The 22,537-nt window shown below is 40.6% G+C and overlaps 1 protein-coding gene across 3 annotated transcripts in view; it reads left to right on the plus strand.

The window, feature by feature from the left end:
• Positions 1-22,537, plus strand: part of rfx2 (regulatory factor X, 2 (influences HLA class II expression)) — a 58,404-nt gene that overhangs the window by 10,057 nt on the left and 25,810 nt on the right. For 2 of the 3 annotated variants that reach the window (XM_036579538.1, XM_036579539.1), the window contains exons 2-5: positions 15,721-15,838; positions 16,017-16,090; positions 20,053-20,136; positions 20,721-20,800. In XM_036579538.1, coding sequence (XP_036435431.1) covers positions 15,727-15,838; positions 16,017-16,090; positions 20,053-20,136; positions 20,721-20,800 — 350 coding nt within the window. In that variant the 5' untranslated portion in view covers positions 15,721-15,726. The remainder of the gene's footprint in view (positions 1-15,720; positions 15,839-16,016; positions 16,091-20,052; positions 20,137-20,720; positions 20,801-22,537) is intronic. The other variant, XM_036579540.1, reaches the window with a different exon arrangement.

Below are 22,537 nucleotides of genomic sequence, written 5' to 3' on the forward strand. Positions count from 1 at the left end.
AGATTCTGTTAATACAGAATGTAAATGAAATGTAAATGTAGCTGTCTTTTAACTATGTAACTGATTATGTGTGGACATAATCTATATAACACAACAATAGTAAGCTAGACTTCTAAGGTTTAATGAATTGAACGGAAAATTAGGGCTGTGTTCAAAATACTTATACAGAAATATAAACTTGTGGTGTTTAATTAGGATTTTGCCCTTTATTTATGATTAAAATATCATCTTTTTCCCCAGCATTAGAATCAGAATCACTTTATTTCACCAAGTATGTTACACATACAAGGAATTTGGCTTGGTGAGTCACACATGTATGACATGTAACACACTAAACACACCAGACAAGCACATAGACTATTAGCAAGTACTGAGGGAAAGTAAAATAAAATACAATAAGTAGAATAAAGAGTAATAATACTAAAAATACTGCCAATGTGAAAGGAGCTCAGGAGATGTACATATAATGTACACCTGTACAAAAATGTTAGATGTACATTATTAATTTTTTCAGCTTAAGGTTGCAGCGATATAGAGATCATGAGCCGATATGTGAAAATTTTTGTGTGCACATCTGTTGATGCAGATGCATGAACCTTTATTATATCTGTACAGAGTTACAAAAACCTGAATGAATAAAATGGAGAGCGTTAAGTACAATCGTCCACCATAATCTAAACATTCTAATCTTCCTGAATGCAGTCAAAACATCATTGAATATTGATTATAAGTATTGTTCAAACGTCTGCGATTGTATTATTTAGTATAATTTTATTTAAAAGTGTCTGCTGATAATGATATAATTCCGATGTCATTGTGCATCCATAAATTAGTTATTAATGTTGTAGTTTGCAAAATAAATTTGAAGGTAAACACTAGCAAAACACGTTTGTTGTACATCTGGTGCGGCTCAACATCGTATCGCAACAGAGGGCTGAGCAATATGACAATATCGCTGCTGTCGGAACAAAACCTCGTATCTTCAAAATGGTAACTTTACAGGAGAAGAAAAAAACATACTTTACTTTTAATGTAAGTCAATGGAACCAGAATTTTTTCCAAGTCATTTTGGGTCATTTCTGTTGATCCGTTCATCATGAAATTTACACACAACGTCAAGGACAGCTGGTACTTTCAAATTCTGCCAAAAGCTGGAAAACCACAAAAATGGAGATATGAAGTTTTATTCCGACAGCAGCGATAAATATTGTTATGATAAATTATGTCACAATACAATATGCTTTTCTGGACATCCGTACTCGTAGAACAATGACCAACTGCATGTTTTGTTATAAAGAAAGCAAAGTTAGTCCCATTTAACTGGTTTTAGTGCAACACAGTGATTATTGTATTTATGTTGTTTTAAAAAGTAGCACTACTGGTTCTGTTTTCTCAGTTCCTACTGATCAGATGCCTGAAAAAATAAATGACATGGCATTTGGTGTATAGTGAGAATTTTTTGAAGTATTATATGTTTGGCATATTGCCCACGTGTGTTATTGCCCACCAAAACACGCGTTACATGTTATACATAGTCTATCGTGGTGCATATCGTGTCATAAAGTTGCTGCAATGCCCAGCTCTGCAGTACAGGTGGACATTAGCTTGGATACACAGTCCCTGTTTTCGTCCTCAGTCTTAAGCTCCCAGAAGCCCGGGATCATTATGAGTCTGAGCGATGTGAAGAATATCGTAACCTCATTATATTGTGTGCCCGGGTCACTGGTTCACTCCAGGCCCTGCATTAAGTGGCTGGACAAATGCAAAGCGCTGTCCTCCTCCCATATCAACATCCTGTGCATTTGTCCTCAGCACTTAAGACCTGCGTGTTTGCCGATTTCTGCTTTAGCCTATGAATGGCTATTTATGCCTCCTCGAGCACCTGAATAGACGGGGAAGTGCTTGTTGATTCGGAGCGGCGTGAACCCTCGGTGACTCCGCAGGCTCCTGCTCCACAGTATTGTTATCACACTATTGTATGGAGAACATGTCAAACAGTGCCGCTGGTGCTCGCACACAGGCCAAGGCCGCCACCGCACCGGAGTGAAACTAACACCATGTGTTTGGATGGAAATACAGGTCTTTTCCTTTGTTTATTAAAAAACGCTTACTGCTTCCAAACAGTGAAAAGTTCTCATAAATTACCAATCAATGCTGCGATCATTTATAACACAGCAATAAACAAGAGAGTTTTCCATGGAACTGCTCCTGGAGTTGCTTAGTTTCAGAGGTCCGGCCTGTATTTAAAAGCCAGGGCTGGTTTCAGCGCACCAACTGTTTTAAGATGCACAAACTGAACTAATGTTGTTCTAAGTCGCTCACTGCTAGTCACATGGCTTGGTTCATGGTTTGAGAACAAGGAGAAATCCCCTTTAAATGTATTAACCCAGCTGTTAAAGCCTTTACACACTAAACGTGAGTTTTTCAGTAGGCAAAGATGAAACATTAAAGGGGAATTCCAATGATTAACATTGATAATTCAATCATTGATGTGTATATATGTATACAAAGTCAGTCAGAGTGGGCTAAATATATATACATAAAGTGTAATTCTTTGTGGACTATTTAGCCTTATAACGCCTTGCATGTACCTCTCCGCCATGAATGGCTTTTAAAAATACATTTCTGGCTAAAACCTAATATCAAAACTATCATAAAACTGTGGCGTGAGGCAGCATATTCATAACCATTTCATATAATAACTTCTTTGTTGGAGCTTTCAAATGCATTAAACACTCAAGAAATCTGGTTCCTATCAACACCACTGAGGAAAACATCACATCAAACCATCTGAATGACTTTGTTTACATCATTATTATTCAGTTGCCCAGACATTTTGAACAACTGGTGGAATTCTTCTTTAACTTATTCACCCCCTGTTCGATTTTTCCAGGCAGCATGAATGCTCTCTCTAGAGTCCCAGCAACATTTTAGACAAACGTCAAAAGGATTAGTTTGGCCACTTTTTCAAAAACTACTCAGACTGGGTTAAACAAATCCAAACTATATCGCTGCTGTCGGAACAAAACCTCGTATCTCCAAAATGGTAACTTTACAGGAGAAGAAAAAAACTTTACTTTTAATGGAAGTCAATGAAGCCAGACTTTTTCCAGGTCGTTTTGGGCCGTTTCTTTTAGTCCATTCATCATGAAATGTAATGTAAAGGACAACAGGCATTTTGAAATTATGTCAAAAAATTAAAAACGTATAAAATGGAGATAGCAGCGATATGTAGAAGCACTAGGGATGTACAGATTGTTGCTTTAAAAACAATATATCGGCATTGGTTAGATGTGTAGATGTGGCTGATATTTCATCTGAAATTTGATGACATAGTTATTGCATTTCGGAAGAGCAGAACGTTTGGGTGACCCTGAGCTACTGTGGTCAGATATCTGCGTTTTATCATTTCTCTGCCTTTGTAACCACTAACAATCCCGATAGATCTAGCCCCAACCTCTATGTTTTATAAATGTTTATGTATCAGCGCTGACAGATATGCAGATGAAAAATGTCAGCCGTCAGCATCGGCCCACAGTTTCCATATCAGTGTATTCCTAGTTAAGGCCTTTCCTCACTGAACATGACTAGGTTGTGCAATTTATTTGGACATGGGTACAATTATTTGAACATTTGTACACCTGCAGCTGTAGGGCTGAAAGATTTGGAGAAAATACCTGATTGCAGTTGTGATTGCAATTAAATTGCAGCATTTTTTTGTAGATTAAGATCCAAGACTGTGTTTTTGTGCAAGAGGATCACCACATCCACTTTTTGAACTCTTAACGTGGTGTGCCATGTGGGTGTTTGGTTGCTTCTGATTGGTCTAGCTCATCTACAGGTGGTTCATGTTCTCAGGTTAAATTTCCCCACTTAAAACTTGACGGCTGTAGTTAAAATAGCAGCTCTTGAATAGAAATTGCACTCTTAAATTGCGATTTCAGTACAAAAACAGTTCATCTTTTAGCTCTTTACTGTTGTCCTGCACAACAAATGCGATTTTTTTAGACGGTGAAAATGTGACATTTTATTATTATTTTCAGTCCCTTGTGAACATGCGCAGGAGGCATGAATGTCGTCTCTGGTGTTGCTATGGAGATCACCAAGACGCCAGACTTGTGTGTCCCAGCAACTTCTACTTTTTAACAAACATCAAAATTATTGGCTGGTGCTCTGCTGCATTATGTCTTTCCACAATGAAAAGCAGACTGATGTTCCAAAATTGCTTAGAATAAGTTCCATTAACGTCCTTTCAGAGTTAATGATGTTTTTAATGGTGTTTCTCCTGTAAAGTTGCGCTTTTGGAGATATGAAGTTTTATTCTGACGGAGCTGGTCTGCAAACCTCCAACTGCATCACTTTCCACATTTCACTTTCCAGTCATGTGCAAAAGTTTGGGCTCCCTGGTCAAATGGCATGTTTTGAACACATCTGCCACAGAGAACACACTTCGTTTAATGCACATTTTAATGCACAATTATTGTTTATTTGCTGAATTTAACATATTGGAAAATTAGGCCTGTGCAAAAGGTATAGGACATTTATTATATTTTTGTATAATCAGCAAATAATAAATAGAAAATTAGCAGGAATTTTAATTTGTTCCCTACAGAGGATGTGAAATTGTTTTCACTCGCAAAATGTTACGCCACTGTTGTTATATATATATAATATATATATATATATATATATATATATATATATATATATATATATATATAATATAAATATAATAACTATATGATAATATAATATATATATATTTAATGTGTGAATGTACATCGCTGTTGTCTGGACAAAACATATATATATATATATATATATATACGTGTGTGTGTTTTTTTTTTTTCCATATTTTTTGTGAATTATGATAGGAAACATCTGTTCAGCTGTGTGGCATTCTCTGGTGTAGCTCATATCCTCTTCTTATCAGTACACACCCATCATCACTATATGGTTCTTCCGATTAGCCATGGCTCTGAAACTCTGAAACCTTGGTGTTTGGGAGCCAGTTGGGTGATTACAGTCACTCAGATAATTGCTACAATGGAACTATTAGCATTGGGTTCTAGATAAGAGGCAACAAAATTTTGATCTGAGTAAATTTGACACAAGAGGTCAGGCCACATGTTATGTAATCCGAGCGTTCACAGAGCAACGGGATCTGATGGCTGACATTTCTTGACCCTGAAATTTTGTTGCCTCTTATCTAGAATACACCCAGTTTCATTGCTGCCATTATCTCGTGATTATAATCACCCAGCCGGGCTTTGCAGGTACAAGCCACGCTGGATGATGTGTGTGTATCGATGACATGCAACATGCGGCCGTCTGGACCCTTTTCAGCCAGGCTCACTGATCCAGCGAGGTAAAATTAACTGGTTGTTTTTTTTTCAGCATGCTGGCAACGTGTAGGCAACAAAAACATAAGTGAAGGATGATGTGCATCCGTTGCTTTGTGAATACGGGCCAAGTCTGCTAGGAAAGATCCTCATATAAAAAGACCGAGTTGGCTCACTCTGTATCCAGTCATGGGTTGTTGTGCTTGAACAGGATCCATCTGAGAAAGATAGCGTGTAAGAGGTTATGTTTTTCCTCAGGATTATCAAAACAGGGCCAGTGCGCTTCAGTAATGTGAGCGTCAGAGCTTCTCTCCAAAGAGCTCACGTAGTGCACAGACAATGCGGCACGACAAAAGCTCGAGGAAGTTTTCTCTCTGCTCCGTATGATTCGTATCTCGCCGTCTAGGGTTTTTTGACCTGCTGCCACTTTTAGATCATCCTTTGTTTTATGAGTCTGTCTCCCGTCTGCGATACTGAGAGAAAAGAAAGGAGAAACGCTCCAAAGTTGTGTTCACAGCAACAGGTTGCTATGTTTCTTCTCGTGAATCAGCAGTGAGGGCGCTTTCAGTGCTTGTGTTGAGTTAGTATGAGCTTTTCCGATCTCCTTAATCTCATTGTTTGCTTCGTTTTTCATACTCTGTAGTTGTCTAAGCCTTCAGAGATGCTGTGCTTCACGTGCCAGGACACCTTTCCTGCACATGTCTTGGGCCGTAATAGGCAGGATGTGTACTTTAAGGCCACCTGTTCCAGGGGAAATCGTTAAATGCAGGTTCTGCTCAAGAGGATCTGTTCTTTTCTTTCCTTCTTGATCTTCTGTTGTTCCATCGCTATGGGCAACAAGGTGGTGTGACAACAGAAAGCTGGAGATTCTCTGTTTTGTCATCACTTACACAGAGAGGGGGCGAACAAAAAGACCCTGAGAGAAGCTCATCCCCACTGAGAAGCCCACATGTAACAGTTTACCTTAAGGACGCTGGCTTCCTCCTCTCCAGCGCCGGCTTGGCTTTGTTCCGATGCTGCACTTTTCAGAACACTTTTCCTTTCCGCTGCAAGCGCGCCTCGGCAGCTCTGGGTTGGGGGTGGGGGCGGAAATCTGGAAAGGTTTACGGGGGGTGGGCGTGAGGGGGGGGTGGTCTGGGGGAGTGGAGAGTTGTAAGTGTGAACAAACTGTCTCCATGGCAACGGCAGGCTGTGGAGCCCTGAGCTTTGGCGGAGCCGGTGATGGATGGATGGAGGTAGCGATGGCGGCCAGAGATGTATGACCAGCGCAGGGAGGATCAGGAAGAGGCCAGACAGAAGCTAACCTGAGTCTGCACATTTCTGTGGCTGAACTTCTCTTCTCTTCTCTTCTCTTCTCTTCTCTTTGTTTCTCCTCTCTTCTCTTTGTTTCTCTTCTCTTCTCTTTGTTTCTCTTCTGTTCTCCTTGCTTATCTCGTCTTCTTTTCTTTTCTCCTTGTTTATCTCGTCTTCTTTTCTCTTCTCTTCTCATTGTTTATCTTCTCTTCTCTTCTCCTCTCTTCTCTTTTTTATCTTGTATATCTTCTTTTCTCTTCTCCTTGTTATCTTGTCTTCTTTTCTCTTCTCCTTTTTTATCTTGTCTTCTCTTCTCTCGTCTTCTTTTGTCTTCTCTTCTCTTCTCTCGTCTTCTTTTGTCTTCTCTTCTCCTCTCCTTTTTTATCTCGTCTTCTCTTCTCATTGTTTATCTCAACTTCTGTTCTTTTCTCCTTGTTTATCTCGTCTTCTTTTGTCTTCTCTTCTCTTCTCCTCTCCTTTTTTATCTTGTCTTCTCTTCTCATTGTTTATCTCAACTTCTGTTCTTTTCTGCTTGTTTAGTATTAGTATTTTCTATTTTTCTCTTTTACTGTATTCATTCTCTTCTGCTATCTTCTACTATCTTTATCTCTTTTCCTCTCCAGTCCTCTCTTCAGCCATCTGTAGACCCCCGATTGGCACTCATTGCATTAGCCATGAATTAATGAGACAGGCTGAAGAGCAGCCTCCGTTGTGGAAATCATGTCTTAATTTGCGTTCATTATGCCGTACGTGTGGATCTACGTGTGCACTTGTGTGCATACAGAATGATGGAAGTTTGAACAGAATCACAGAGATGTCACGCTCAGAAAGAAACACGGCCAAACTATGACTAAACTGATATGCTTCTACACTCTGTGGGCATTATGACTATATTCTAACCTTGGCTTGATCAATTTTGTTATCATGATGAATATTTTGCATTTCTGAGCGTATTATGGATATCGCCGGGAATTTGGTCTAACGCAGTGCACTTTTCCGTATCGCCCAGCCCTACAACACACACCTTCAGGAAGAGACTATGAAGTTAGATTTCCTTTACTGATAATTGTGAAGGGTGTTAGAGGAGGAGGCAGCACGTGTAGTTCCAGCAGAGCGTCTGTGAAACGTCAGCGATGTCCCGCGTAGACGGCCTTTCATGGCAACAAGTGTCTCTGCTTTATTGCACAGTCATTTGAAGCTTCCGGTGGGTTGTAAAGGCGATCGGAGTGGACTTCCAAGGTGCAAATCCGTCTTTTCCTGTCTGGGTTATGTAGTTGGAAAAGTCATTTGAAGCGCGGTTTGCAAAATGGTTGTTGATTTTGGAGCGCAGAGGTGTAAGGCAAGCTTTCTCCCCTCTCTCTCTCTCTCTCTCTCTCTCTCATCTCTCTCTCTCTCTCTCTCTCTCTCTCTCTCTCTCTCTCTCTCTTCAGCTTTTCTGATGACTTTTACACTCCTTGTCAGTTTAGCCAGTGAGCCCACAAAGAGACTTAAGCAGTCTTAAAAGTTCCTGAAAGTAATCAACCTTTTTTGTACATTAATTTTTTTTTGTATGAGTGCAGTTGACCGGTCAGCCCTCTCTCTCCCCAGTGTCTCCCCTAGGGGCTGAAATTAATAGGTTACGTATTTATTGTTCTAAGTTTCTGGTTAATGTGAGATAGAGGGATCATTTGGGGGGGGATGGCATTGTTTGGTTTGGGAAGTATTCTGTTGGTTGCATAGCAACAGGCTCCTGGAAACGGGAGTGGACGGTGTTGCCACTAGCAACAGTTGTTGCTCTGCAAACAATGTGGGCCAGTGCAAACAAGAGCCAAGGCTGTGGGCTCCTGTTTTTAATTGAACATCTGCATGTGTTTTTCTCTGATTGAACGCTGTTTAAGTTGACTTTGTCATTGACAGACGTGCTGAAAGAATCCCGTTAACTTTATACATTATGGAAGGTATTATTTGATCACTTTTATCTCTTATTTCTGTAATGGCAGGGTGATTTCAGAGCAGCTCAGTAAGAGGCACCTCTTCTCCTCTCAGGTGATGTGAATAGAGGGAAATTGCGGCAGTGTTGCAGTTGTGTTTAATAGCTGGTTTTGCGGTCGGCCGGCCTGTGCCTGCGTGCAGCGGGGGGCCTGTGAACTTGTCTGTACTGTAATAAAGCCCAGCTCCATTCAGGACGGGCCTTTCTGTTTTTTACACCCAGAAAGCCCGGCCTCCTGCTGGGTGCTGCTTTTGTGCCGCTCCGAGCAGCTGGTGGGGAATTTTGTGTGGTTTTTAACCTTCGCTGGGAGCCCACAGCAGCCGCAGAGACAGACTGTCCCAGGCCTCCAACTCGCCACCCTTCAGCCGCTCACTCCAACTTAATTAAAGTTCTCCTCTGGAGCTCCTTTAGGACAATAGAGGATCTGAAAGGTGTCGTTTTTTAACCCTCGTAGCACCTGAAGGAAAGCAACCAGCCAGAGTTCTCTACTGTTCTCTTCTCTTCTCTTCTCTTCTTTTCTCTACTGTTCTTTACTGTTCTCTTCTCTTCTTTTCTCTACTGTTGTCTACTGTTCTCTACTGTTCTCTTCTTTTCTCTACTGTTCTTTACTGTTCTCTTCTTTTCTCTACTGTTTTCTACTGTTCTCTACTGTTCTCTTCTCTACTGTTCTTTACTGTTCTCTTCTTTTCTCTACTGTTTTCTACTGTTCTCTACTGTTCTCTTCTTTTCTCTACTGTTCTTTACTGTTCTCTTCTCTTCTTTTCTCTACTGTTGTCTACTGTTGTCTACTGTTCTCTTCTTTTCTCTACTGTTCTTTACTGTTCTCTTCTCTTCTTTTCTCTACTGTTGTCTACTGTTCTCTACTGTTCTCTTCTTTTCTCTACTGTTCTTTACTGTTCTCTTCTTTTCTTTACTGTTCTCTACTGTTCTTTACTGTTTTCTTTTCTGTTCTCTACTGTTCTCTTCTGTTCTTTACTGTTCTCTACTGTTCTCTTCTTTTCTCTACTGTTCTCTACTGTTCTCTTCACTACTGTTCTCTTCTCTTCTCTACTCTACTCTTCTCTTCTCTACTGTCCTCTACTGTTCTCTTCTCTACTCTTCTCTACTCTTCACTTCTCCACTGTTCTTTACTGTTCTCTTCTTTTCTTTACTGTTCTTTACTGTTCTCTTCTCTTCTTTTCTCTACTGTTCTCTACTGTTCTCTACTGTTCTTTTCTCTACTGTTCTTTACTGTTCTATTCTGTTCTTTACTGTTCTCTTCTCGTCTTTTCTCTACTGTTCTCTTCTCGTCTTTTCTCTACTGTTCTCTTCTGTTCTTTACTGTTCTCTACTGTTCTTTACTGTTCTCTACTGTTCTCTTCTCTTCTTTTCTCTACTGTTCTCTACTGTTCTCTACTATTCTCTTCTCTTCTTTTCTCTACTGTTCTCTACCGTTCTTCATTGTTCTCTTCTCTTCATTTCTCTACTGTTCTCTACTGTTCTCTTCTCTACTGTTCTCTGCTGTTCTCTTTTCTACTGTTCTCTACTGTTCTCTACTGTTCTCTGCTGTTCTGTACTGTTCTCTTTTCTTCTTTTCTTTACTGTTCTTTACTGTTCTCTTCTCTTCTTTTCTCTACTGTTGTCTACTGTTCTCTACTGTTCTCTTCTTTTCTCTACTGTTCTTTACTGTTCTCTTCTTTTCTTTTCTGTTCTCTACTGTTCTTTACTGTTTTCTTTTCTGTTCTTTACTGTTCTCTACTGTTCTTTACTGTTCTTCATTGTTCTCTTCTCTTCTCTTCTTTTCTCTACTGTTCTCTACTGTTCTCTACTATTCTCTTCTCTTCTTTTCTCTACTGTTCTCTACTGTTCTTCATTGTTCTCTTCTCTTCATTTCTCTACTGTTCTCTACTGTTCTCTTCTCTACTGTTCTCTGCTGTTCTCTTCTCTACTGTTCTCTACTGTTCTCTGCTGTTCTCTGCTGTTCTCTACTGTTCTCTTTTCTTCTTTTCTTTACTGTTCTTTACTGTTCTTTTCTCTTCTTTTCTCTACTGTTCTCTTCTTTGCTGTTCTCTAATTCTCTTCTCTTCTCTACTGTTCTCTAATTCTCTTCTCTTCTCTTCTCTTCTCTTCTCTTCTCTTCTCTTCTCTTCTCTTCTCTTCTCTTCCAATAACAGGAGTCAGGAGCTGCTTAAGTCCAGCTTCTCCATCACCTGTTGTGTGCACATGTTCATTTTGCCCTCCCCCCTACAGATCCATTAGAGAACGATCAGAGGGGGGGCACCTGCAGTGGAGGGGCTCAGAAACGAAAATAGCAGGCCGCTGACCAGAGTACAGCTCCGGCTAAACTCCACGTGTAAAGTGCTAGCATTGAGCCTGGAGAAGCGCAGGCAGGCAGGCAGGCAGGCGTTGTTGTGCTGGCGATGGGGGATGATTGAGTCATAGCAGAGCATTAGTAATCATGAATTTCAACACGGCCTCTTCCTGGTGCTGTGGCTGTTCCCTGATGGTGGTCAGCCTCGGGCAGGGCGCACCCAGCTCTGTGGAAACTCATCCATTTGTTTTGGTTTTGGCGGGACGCTCTGAAGGCGTCTGAGGAATCCTCGTGCAGGCTTTAGCTGCTTGCAGTTTCATGTTTTTCGAGAGCGTGTGCCTGAGTTCATGCCTAATTGTTTTGGTATTTCGCTGAGTTGTAGTGTTGTTCATTGCTAGGGACAACCGTCCTTCTCATACATTTTTTCCTGCAGTCTTCACAAATTAGTTCCAATTTACATTTGAATTAAACCTACGAGATAAATATGATCCAAGTTTAATTCTCATGGGAGGAAAGAAATCAGCTAATTGTCCGATTCTCTTCCCCGTGGGAGGAAAAAAAAACTTTGAGTGAAGTTTATTAGCCGATATCTTTGTAGCGGGCTTAATCATGCGTATAATGCACATTGCTCATTGTCATTCTATTTTAAGCGTGAATTGGAAAACAAGCTGTCAATCAAAGCGCTCTCTGCCCCTCTGAGTCACTCCGCTCCTGAGAGCGCAGCCCCTCCTCACCACGGATCAGCACCTAGTGGTCATGGTGGCTAGAGATGGACCTAAACACTGATCTGAGACCTGTTGCATGTCAAAGCTGAGATGCTCTTGCAGCTGCAGATGGATCAAGAACACAAGATCCTCCTTCATATCTGACCGATTAGAGGCTTTATTTGTATCCTGAGAGACGTACAGCCTCTCTATAGATCTGTATCTCTCTCTCTCTCTCCCTCTCTCTCTCTCTGTCTCGCTCTCTCTTTCTGTCTCTCTCCCATTTCTCATTCTCTTTCTTGTTCTTTCTCTCTTCTATTCTTTGTCTTTCTCTCTTTCTTTCTCTCTATTTTTCAGTTTCCCTCCTTTTACCATTTCATATCTCTCGTCCCCTCTCCCTATCCCCTTTTTCTCTTTCTTTCTTTCATTTTCTTTCTTTCTTTCTTTCTTTCTTTCTTTCTTTCTTTCTTTCTTTCTTTTTTATCTCTCTTTTTGCTGTTTACTGTTTTTCTATTTTGTTCTTTCTCTCTTTTTCACTGCTCTCTCTCTCTCTCTCTCTCTCTCTCTCTCTCTCTCTCTCTCTCTCTTCTCTCTTCTCGTCTTCTCTCTTCTCTCTCTCTCTCTCTCTTCTCTCTCTCTCTTTTCCACTGAAGTTCCCGAGTGTGAGCTTTAAAAAGAATAGAATGAGAGGAGTGGGGGGGTGGGGGGGGCGCAGGGGAGGGGGCCGGAGTTAGGGGTGGTTACCATGGTTCCCTCACCATAGCAACCAACAAACGTTTACAAAGCATTGAGGAATTTCCTCATATCAGCTGGATTATTGGAGCCCCTAGAGACGGACTCTCACTCGAAACAAACGCTGGAGCTCATCAGAGCCCTGCTTGGTGTGTGTGTGTGTGGGTGTGTGTTTGTTGGGGGGTTGCGCTTTCTTTTCTTTTTAATTTAAGGGGTTTGGGGTGGTGATGCCCCTCCCTCCAAAATACAGACACCATTCTTTCCAAAACACACACTCCTTCTCTCTCTCTCTCTCATGTCTCTCTCTCTCTCTCTTCTGTCTTTCACTCCGCAGGAGATGTGCCATTAATATCAGTCTGTTTTTATCCATCTCTTCCCTCTTTCCCTCTCACGCTGGCTCGGCCTCAGCTGGGAGGAGCTCAGCGAGACCAGGCGGCGAGTTCAGGAGAGCATGCTGGGTTTCTCCTCAGACCAACTCCACAGAACTCCCACTCCTAATCACTGAAATCACAATTACTGCTCAGTTATTCAGTCAGTTCAGGAGCAAAATAGTTTTATTGCTCTTAAATCCTCTTAAATCAACAGAAAACACACATTTTTTTTCATGCTATACATTTTAAGCCTTTATCACTTGTGATACGTAAATAAAAATTTAGTAAATGTGTAAATTAAGATAAGATTTATTGAGTATATCTTTTAAATGCTATAGAATTAGACTGAAAACAACCCAAACCTATTCAAAACCTAACCAGACCCTGACTAAATTTTATCCAAACCTGACCTGAAGCACTTCCTCCAGTTTTGAGTCCAAACCTGACTTGAGCCAGACCAGTTTGTCTGAACTCAATCAGAACCACATCATATTTTGAGCCTGAAACTGACCCATGTCTAACAAAATTCTGTTCAAAACTGACCTGAAACAGCCCATCATAACCCAGCGTGCTGAATAAAACCCGACAGGACAGCGCCGGTTAAATTACTTCAAAGCAAAAACAGCAGCCGTCATTAGATCACAGACAAATACAAAAAAACTATATAAAATAACGATTTACTCAAACAATCAGCTGTCAAAAATGTTGAAATTCTGCTTTAACAAAATTTTTCATCATAATTAATAATTTAATACAGCTTCAAAGTTTTTTGTAGTCTGGATAAACGTTCCATAATGCGCTGTTTCATAACCCACATGTCTGTTTGCTCACAAGTGGTCCTCGTGAATGTCATGCTAAATTTATGAGTGAGTGACTCCAGCATGCCAGATAAAAATGGTTTAAACATAATGAAAGTGTGGGGTGTTAGGAGTGGGAGGTCTATGAGAACCTGAACGTGACATTTGAACATGACACATATTTGGCAAATGTCGTCGTGAGCCCTATTCGGACAAATATTTAAGGCTCTAAACAACACTATGCAGCCATAAAGAAAAGATGTACACAGACAAAGCAGTTACATTATATTCACATGTGTGTTTTTCCAGGAAAAACAAGCCTGTCAACATTATATAAGTAACAAATAACCAAAAAATATTTCTAATATGAGCCAAATAGCAAGGATTAGCAAAATTAGGATTAGCAATTTGAGGAAGGCAATTGGTGTAGCAACTTGTCTAATGCACACACACACACACACACACACACACACACACTCTGCTCCTGGCTGTAGTTGAACTCCTGCCTGAGTGCAGCGCTTGGTTGTGATTGGACTGTTAATGTAGCTTTTGTTCATGCAGCTATAATGCGGTTCAGAGGTGAGTGGCTCCTGGGGGTCCAGTTGCCCGGCTCTGCTGGGTTTGGCCCGGTCTCTGCTCTCTCTCGCTGGCCCGGAGTGAATGCGCGAGCTGCGTGGTGAAAAGGCTCTTTGTGGGGCCTGCTGGCAGATTCGTTCTCTCAGAACTCCGAATCATTTTTATTCGCCAAGTACAAGATGCAGAAGGAATTTCGCTCTCTGCAGGTGTCGAGAGTTCTGGGAAAAGTAGGAATGCTCAAAATAAGTTGGTATCATAAGAGATGTGGAATGAGTGTTAAATTTTACAAGATGTGAACAGTTGTGAAGATGAAGGTGAGCCTTTATAACAGTACACATAATATCTCTGAAATGGTATATAGAAAAAGCATAAATATACATAATTGTGATTCTATTGGTCCATGCTTTACCATACGTTCATACAATGTAAAGGGCAGCTTGTGTTTTAAAATTAGAGGATATACCACTGTTTCCCTCACCGATACTACTGTTGAAACGTAGAGTATTGGCGGATACCGATACCAAAACAAATCCAATATTTTTTCTTTAAAAACATCTTTAAGCTTTAAAATAACCTTTTCACACAACGAGTAACGACACAACCCTAGCTTCCTCTCCACTCCACTGCTGATTCAACTTTGAAAAATGCTCAAAAATGGGACATACACTGACCGTTTGGGACGGGAAAAGGCTGGGCACTAGGCCAGAAAGCAAACAGATGACAGGGATGGACCGAATGAGTTGTGTTTAAGTAGGAAATGTGGAAATATAACACTGAAAAGTTAGCAATGGTGGCAATTTCTGCTAATAACAGGCAGAAAAGAGGTGAAAACACATTACAAGACATCATCATTTTACAGAGCATTCATGTGATGTGCTGTGGCAGTTTTTCACACAGCTAGACTTAACTTACATTAGGTAGAAGAGTGAAAACCTTGTTTAAATTATGACTGTCTTCTCACAGTCCACGTTTCGTATGTCAAACTCCTGTTTGTTGAGCGCTGCATGAGGTGGGTGTCGTCATCAGAGGGTGGGAACATTGGTTGATCGATATGCACTGATTGTACTGATCTACGTCATGTGTGCCTATGGCAGAATGGAACCAGAAGGGGCCCTTCAGAGGCTGAACTGACCACAGTAATGACGTCATTGTGACAGGTTGAAAAATGTGTTAAAAGTTCAGTAAGACTGATGTAATATGTATATTATATAATATATATTTCATGAAAAAAAGGCATTAGGATGTACGTACCCTTTAAGATGAGCATCCAAAAGTTGGACAATTCAGAACTTTCCCAAAATCCAAGACTATTCCACATCCAGCCAACATGACCGCATGAACTCCTGCTATTTCAGGATAGATTTGTTACGGGATTTGATCCCATTTATTTATTTTTTCTCTGTATTTTCTAGTGATTTGTGCTTAATACTGATACCTGGTGTCAAAGCAGTGCTATGTGTATTTCAATGTAAAGACAAAAAATCACAAATGAAAATCATGGAGTTGTGAGATTGTGATATGATAAGTACATTATTGACCTCTGCAGTACAGTAAAGTGCTTATGAGCCGTTCATTACAGAAGAAGGCAGTAGTCTCAGTATTCTGAGCTTACCCTAATGTATTTCTGTATGTGTGTTTGTGTACAGGGCATCATGCAGAACCCCGAGGGCGGGTCAGGGTCACTCCCCAGCAACCGCTGTGGCCATACGGACGTCCACTTCAGCCCAAGCACCTGTCGTTCAGCCAGTCCCTCCATCACAACAGGTTCATACTTGCACAGCACACAGAAATGACTGGGTAGTTTAGCTGTGAATGACTAGTTTATATCATTACCATGTGTCCCAATATTCCCAATATTTATGGAAAACCCAATATTCCTTGCCTTTTTTTGAAGTTTCGAGTTTGATGTAGGATGTAAACATGTTAAACGTTCACTCCCCAGCAACAGCTGTGGCCATGCGGACGTCCACTTCAGCTCAAGCACCTGTCGTTCAGCCAGTCCCTGCATCACAACAGGTAAACACGGGCACAGATAACCAAGTAGTTTAGCTGTGAATGATTAGTTTATCTCATTACAACACGTCCCTAACACATTTGTCGTGTTGGTCAATGTACAGTTGTACACAAAAGTTTGAATAGCCCTGGTCAAATTACTTGTTTAGTTGATTTGTGAAAATAAGTTAACACCCTCTACAGGATAGTTGTGCGTTAAAATATGCAGAAGTGTAGAATAAACTGTGTTCAGTAGAGGATTAACTTATTATCACTTAGAAAATCAACAAAACATGTAATTCAACCTGGGGTGCCCAAACTTTTGCATACAGTACCAGTCAAAGGTCGGGATGCACTTTCCTTCCCGGAAAATGTTTGCATTTCAGTTTCTTTGTTGGGAATAAATTAATACATAGGTATCAACTTCACTGTTTCTATTTGTCTTAGAAAGAAATTTCAAGCATGTAAAGGGGAACTCCATCCATATTTTAACGTTTCTGCATGATTTTGTTGTTGTGATGTAATTGATTCCTTGAGGTTGTTTTTCCTTGAGGTTGTTTTGGTATGAAATTGTTCACTGTAGAGACGCTTACAGACTCAGATTTCCTTACAGTGGTGGCGATAGGAACCAGAGGTCATAATATCTGAAAATGTAACTATTTTATTTACTATCCAAACCCACCAGTGAACCTATATGTGTCCTCTGAGCTTTTATATGTGATGTTGAAAAAGGTAGATTAGTAGTAAATCTGAAAGAAATGCATTTTTGTTTGTGTACTATTTTGTCTTAGAACACCCTGCATATACTTCTCTGCCATAATTACATTAAAAATGAAGTTTTAGGTTGTAATCTTATATCTAAACTATGTCTTGGGCATTAGGCTGCATATTTGTAACTATTTAGGCCCAATCCTATTTCACCCCTCGCCCCTATCACTTAGCCCTTACCCTGCCGTTCACGTCTAGGGGTAGGGTGTCTCGATTTTTTTTGTTGAGATAGAGGGGTAGGGCGAAGTGTTGGGGCTACATGGCCCTCCAAACAGAGATTTTTCAGAGGCTCCAAACAGAGAGTTATGAGAAAAAGATGACTGTGACCAAAGAAACACACAAATGTGAGAATTTTCTTTGTTAAAAAATACGCTAACCACTGTTTTATGTGGTGTGCTAATGTCTTGGTAGCTAGCTAGCTAAATTTTCCGTTCCACCTTAAATTTTGCAGCAATTCTATTCTGTTGCACCATTTAAGGTGGAACGGGAAAATGCGAACAAGAAGATGGCGAATAACTGACTTCAGCTTCATATCACCAAAGAATTAGGGGTGGGCTATAATAAGTAAGTGACACCCCCCCACCTTTTTGAAGGCATATGATGCCCTAAATGTAACTAAAGCTCAGCAGTGAGGAGATGAACTTTACCCTCCTCTGCTGTCACTGCAGACTGGCAGGGTCGCCTACAGAGCAGCGCTAGTAATGAAGCTGTTAATGAAGTAATGCTCTTTTTATTTGAGGGTCCCATTTCATAGAGGAAGATCTCGACCACTACCCCTTGTATCTTAGTTCAGAAGGAACAAGGTGGCACCCGAAAACAAGAGGTAGGGGTAAAAGTAAGAAATGAGACTGGGTCTTAGTGCCCCCTTAGTTAATGGGGGCATTAAAAGCTTTAGGTGTCTGGTTCCCATCACCACCACTGTGACTCAGTGAAACCTCTCTGAATGACTATTTTTTATCTTAAGAGATTTATTCAGATAAGTCAAAAGGTAGGAGTTCCCCTTTCACCATAAACCTTTAGATCTAAATGTCTTTAGAATTAACAAAAACGTGCATACAATCAGGTGTGTCCAAACTTCTGACTGGTGTTGTGTCATATTAGTCTGAATAAGATGCAGAAATAGCATTTCTGTGTGACGGGTTCATAATCTCAGTCCTGGTGATGCCATACGCTGCACGTTTTCAGTCTAGCATCTTCCCAGGTTTGTGATGAAGAACCTTTTAAGCAGTGCAGCCATCATCATCTCTCTGTCGGCCAGTTGCTCCGAGATTTAGTGGCTGCTGGATGGTGTAGGAATGATGGAAGATTGTTCTCCACAAGAACCTTCCTCCTCACTCACGTCCTCGCGCCGCCAGAGCGAGCTGAAAAATGATTTGTCATGCCGATGTCAACGGCTGGAAGGAGAGATGTTGGGTTTGGACCGACCATCCAGCCTGAGACGTCCAGAGAGACCCGGCTGGAGATAATTTAGATTAAGGCGTTCGGGGTGTGCATCACGTATGGCTCTGACAGCTTTACGTTTTTGAAGAAAGCCAGCGCTGAGCTCAGAAACCACCAGCGACCTTCAGCATAAGCCGTGCTCGCTGGGAGGCCCTGGTCTGCTTAGGGCTCTGACGGTGAACTTAAAGGGCCCAAATCATGGAAAACCCAATATTCCTTGCCTTTGTTTAAAAATGTGAATCTTAGAATATGAAGAACATTTAAAATGTTCACTTCCTACTCGTTGCAGTCCATATAGGACGATAAGCTGCAGAAACAACACGTTTGGAGTTGTTTTTGTTGAATTGTTGTTTTTGTGATGTCATGAAAATCAACACAAGTTTACATATATATTCAGCCTACAGCAGGTTAAGCTCCACCCACTCACGCTGAAGTTAAGTTTCAGCCTGAACTGTTTTTGAACGAACCACAATACAGGGCAGCCAATTAGGAAAGAGATCATTTACATATCAGTGTGTGTTGGATTAGAATTTCATTTACACTCGATATCAACACACCTTCAATGAATTCTGTGCAAATGATGCTGATTAATTTAATAGTTTTTCTAAAGACGTCATCATATGAGCAAAGCCAGTGAAACACTCCGTTCCGCCATTTGTTGTAGAATTCTTGCTTAGTGACTTTGGTTTCCGTGGCTACGGTGACTCAAAATAAAACTGTGTTAATGCCGCACAAAACAAAATCGCTTAGCAACAACTGTGTAACGACGACGAGGGTTTTACCGTCCCTACAGCCGGCGATGCTTAATGCTTTGTAACCATCGAGGCCCAATCCCATGTCAGCCCTCGCCCCTACCACTCAGCCCTATGGGTTGTTCTCACAAACATGGCAGACACTAGGACCCAACTTCAAAAAAATTAAAATGACTTAAACCCAATATTTTTTTTTTTTAAATATAAAAACAATGATGTCCGTTTGAATTATTTAAAATGAACCTGAATGATTTTCATTCATTTTAAATTGATTTTCATCACCATTTCTGAGTTTGTGGCCAAATTCTCATTAGCGCCACACGTTTTGCTTTACCTTCTACAAATTAGTCATATGCAAATGTTTGGGCACCCCTAGTCAAATTACGTAAAATGAAGTGAACACATCCTCTACAGAGAACACACATCTGCACATGTTAATGCACAACTACTGTTTGCTGAATTTAGCATATTGGGGGGAGGGGGGGTGATAAAACATAAAATGTGGCCTGTGCAAAAGTCATGGCGCATTACATTTTATGTTTTATTTATTTTTTTTCAATAGATTCCAATATAATAGAAATTGTGCACTAACATTAGCAGAAAAGTGCAATATTTGAGTGTGTTCTCTGTAGAAGATGTGTTAAAATATGTTCACTGAAAAATCAACAAAATGTAATTTGACTGGGGGTGTTCAGACTTTTGCAAACGACTGTTTGTGTGATGATTAAGACACTCATATTTGTGGACATGTCTTGAGACAGTTTTGTGAGAATGACGCTGATTGTGTTTGTTGGATAATATGTAGTAAAATGTAATAAGTCAGCCAAAAAAATCAACAGCTTTTCTGAAAAAATCAGAATTGAATTGAATTAAAATTCATTAAAATTCAGGCAGCCCTAAAACGCACGTCAGGAAGACATTCAGAGTGTGCAGCCAGTTTTATCAAATGATGAGGCACTGATTTTTTGTTTTTTTTTGTGCTTGTGTGTGTGCGTGTGTGTGTATATGTGTGTTCCTGTATGGCAGCGAGTGTCAGTTCAGGCCACAGGCTCTTCCCAGAAGGGAGTGCAGGTGCAGCAGCTGTCTAGAGTGCAACAGGTCCCTCAGCAGGTACACACACACACACACACACACACACACACACACACACACACACCTCACAGGACAGGCAGTCTAATCCCGCACACGCCTCGCACATCCTGCAGAGTTCTACCACACCACTTTTCTTTTTCCTATCTCTCCACTCTCTCCTTATCTCTCTCTTTCATTCTCTCTCTCTCTCTTTATCTGTGTGTCTCCAGATCCCTCTTCTCCTAAAGCAGTGCCTCTCTGACAGGCCCCGGAACACTGATATGCCCAATCCGAATTCTGTCTGCCTTTTTTTTTTTCCGGGCCGTGACGGTTCTAGCCCGTCATGATGAGTCCCTTAATGAGCTGTGCTTTGGCCCAGTAGGGCTTTTCTATTCGTTAGCGTGAAGCTTTGTTCCGGCTGCCACCTACTGACTGCATCTCTACCGCGACTAGCGCCAGCTACAAGATCACACTGTCACTCTCTCGTCTCCGCTCTAAACCTGCAGCCTGCTGCTCTCTTATCTTAAACCGTTTCGCTAATGTAGCAGCTTTTGTGTTCACGTCTTGTCAAAGTATTGATTTTTTGCTAAAGCTCTGTTTATGCCTTGCTGTGTGTGTGGCAGGTGCAGCCGGTCCAGCATACATACCCCTCCCAGGTGCAGTATGTTGAAGGAGGAGAGGCTGTCTACCCCAATGGCACCATGTAAGTGACCTCCACTACGGACGTCCAGTTAAAGCTATTATGCAAAGAAAACGTACAGTACTGTGCAAAAGTCGCACTTATTTAATTTCCTGTCAAAACAGCAATTAGGTACAAGTTATTCATTTTCAGGAGATATTATTCGATATTAGTTAATCAACTTGCATAAGGAAGAAAAAAGTGAGTTTCCAAAACTGGAGTTTAAAATCTGATTAAGAGCTACAGAGAAAATAAGACGCATAAACAACCACCTGGAAGAGCTGGTAGACACCAAAACTGCCCCCCATCAGATAAACAGCACTTAAAGCTTTCATCTTTGAGAGAGAGGAGAAAATCAAGCTGCTTCAGATCTGAAAACATCCACAGGTGTTTCTGTCCATCCTTCCACTGTGAGAAGATGACTCAGCGCTGTGGGTCTGAAAGGATGTGTAGCTCTCAAGAAGAACCTCACTGAGAAAAGGAGACGAACACATCAAACAAAGAAGCTGAACGATGGACTGACCACCCCAGAGTCCAGACCTCAACACCACTGGATGTGGTTGGGAATACTTGGATTGTGAGAAAGCAGAAAACTTTGTAGATTTCGTGGAAAAACTAAAAGCAGGTCTCCTGAAAAGAATGGAAGCTATAATGAAGGTTAAGAGTGGAAACACTAAATACTGAAAAAATTAAATTATCTAATACTGAAAAATGAATAACTTAATGGCCATTTTAACTGGAAATGAAGTAAACAAAGGGTGGTCTCTGACTTTTGCACAGTACTATATCTGTAAGGGTGTAGGGATTTTAATAGAAAATTAAAATAGAGTGTAAATATGTGTAATATTTTACCCCTACATATCAGACCTTTTCTACACTGTAAACAGTCAAATATTTTGCTTTGCGTTGTTTCATTCTCAGTGTTTAATTCAGTTCAATATAACCAGTTGAATTGCTTGGTACCGCATGTCATTTTTAGATTGAACTTAACATTATTTATTTTTACATTTATTTTTATTAATTTAAACCACATTCATTCATTTTTTCACCGTCTGACTAGTTTAGCTTGCGTGGCTTTAAAGTGGTCAGATAGCCCAAAAGGGTTTAAGCACCACAGGGTCCTGTGTCAAATATTAAGTATCTACAGCACAGTTAGTGAACCAGTGGCACAGTGGATAAGGTCCAGTGGAGTGAAGTCCACCTTTCTTAAGGACTGTTTTCTCTGATATTCAGCAGATCTTTCCAGTAAAAGGTTTGATGTTTCCTCTGTAGTGTAGTGACACCCTTCGTAAGCCTTGCGTGCTGGAATGTTCGGTCATTAAACCTCAAAGGGTCGTTAAGAGGCTTAAAAGCCTTTCAACTTTTTCAATAATATATAAGTAATTAGACCACAAATAAATGTTAATTACATGTTTATGAGGGGTGTGAACGTTAAACAAGGCAGATTTGATTTAATTTTTGTATTTTTTTTTTTATGTTTTGAAGTCTATATACACGATAACGTCCTTCTATCGCTTTAAGAGTTTCTTTTCTCTGTATTCCCTACGAATATTTCGCTGTTGTCCGAAGAAAAACTTGGTCTCCAAAATGGTAACTTTACAGGAGAAGGAAAAAACCTGCTTTACTTTTAATGTAAGTCAATGGAACCAGACTTTTTTCTAAGTCGTTTCTTTTAATCCATTCATGATGAAATTTGCAGACAATATAAAGAGTAACAGGCATTTTCAAATTATGTCAAAAACTGAAAAACGTAAAAAATGG

Source organism: Colossoma macropomum, unplaced genomic scaffold (assembly GCF_904425465.1).
Source record: "Colossoma macropomum unplaced genomic scaffold, Colossoma_macropomum, whole genome shotgun sequence".
NCBI classification, from domain to species: domain Eukaryota; kingdom Metazoa; phylum Chordata; class Actinopteri; order Characiformes; family Serrasalmidae; genus Colossoma; species Colossoma macropomum.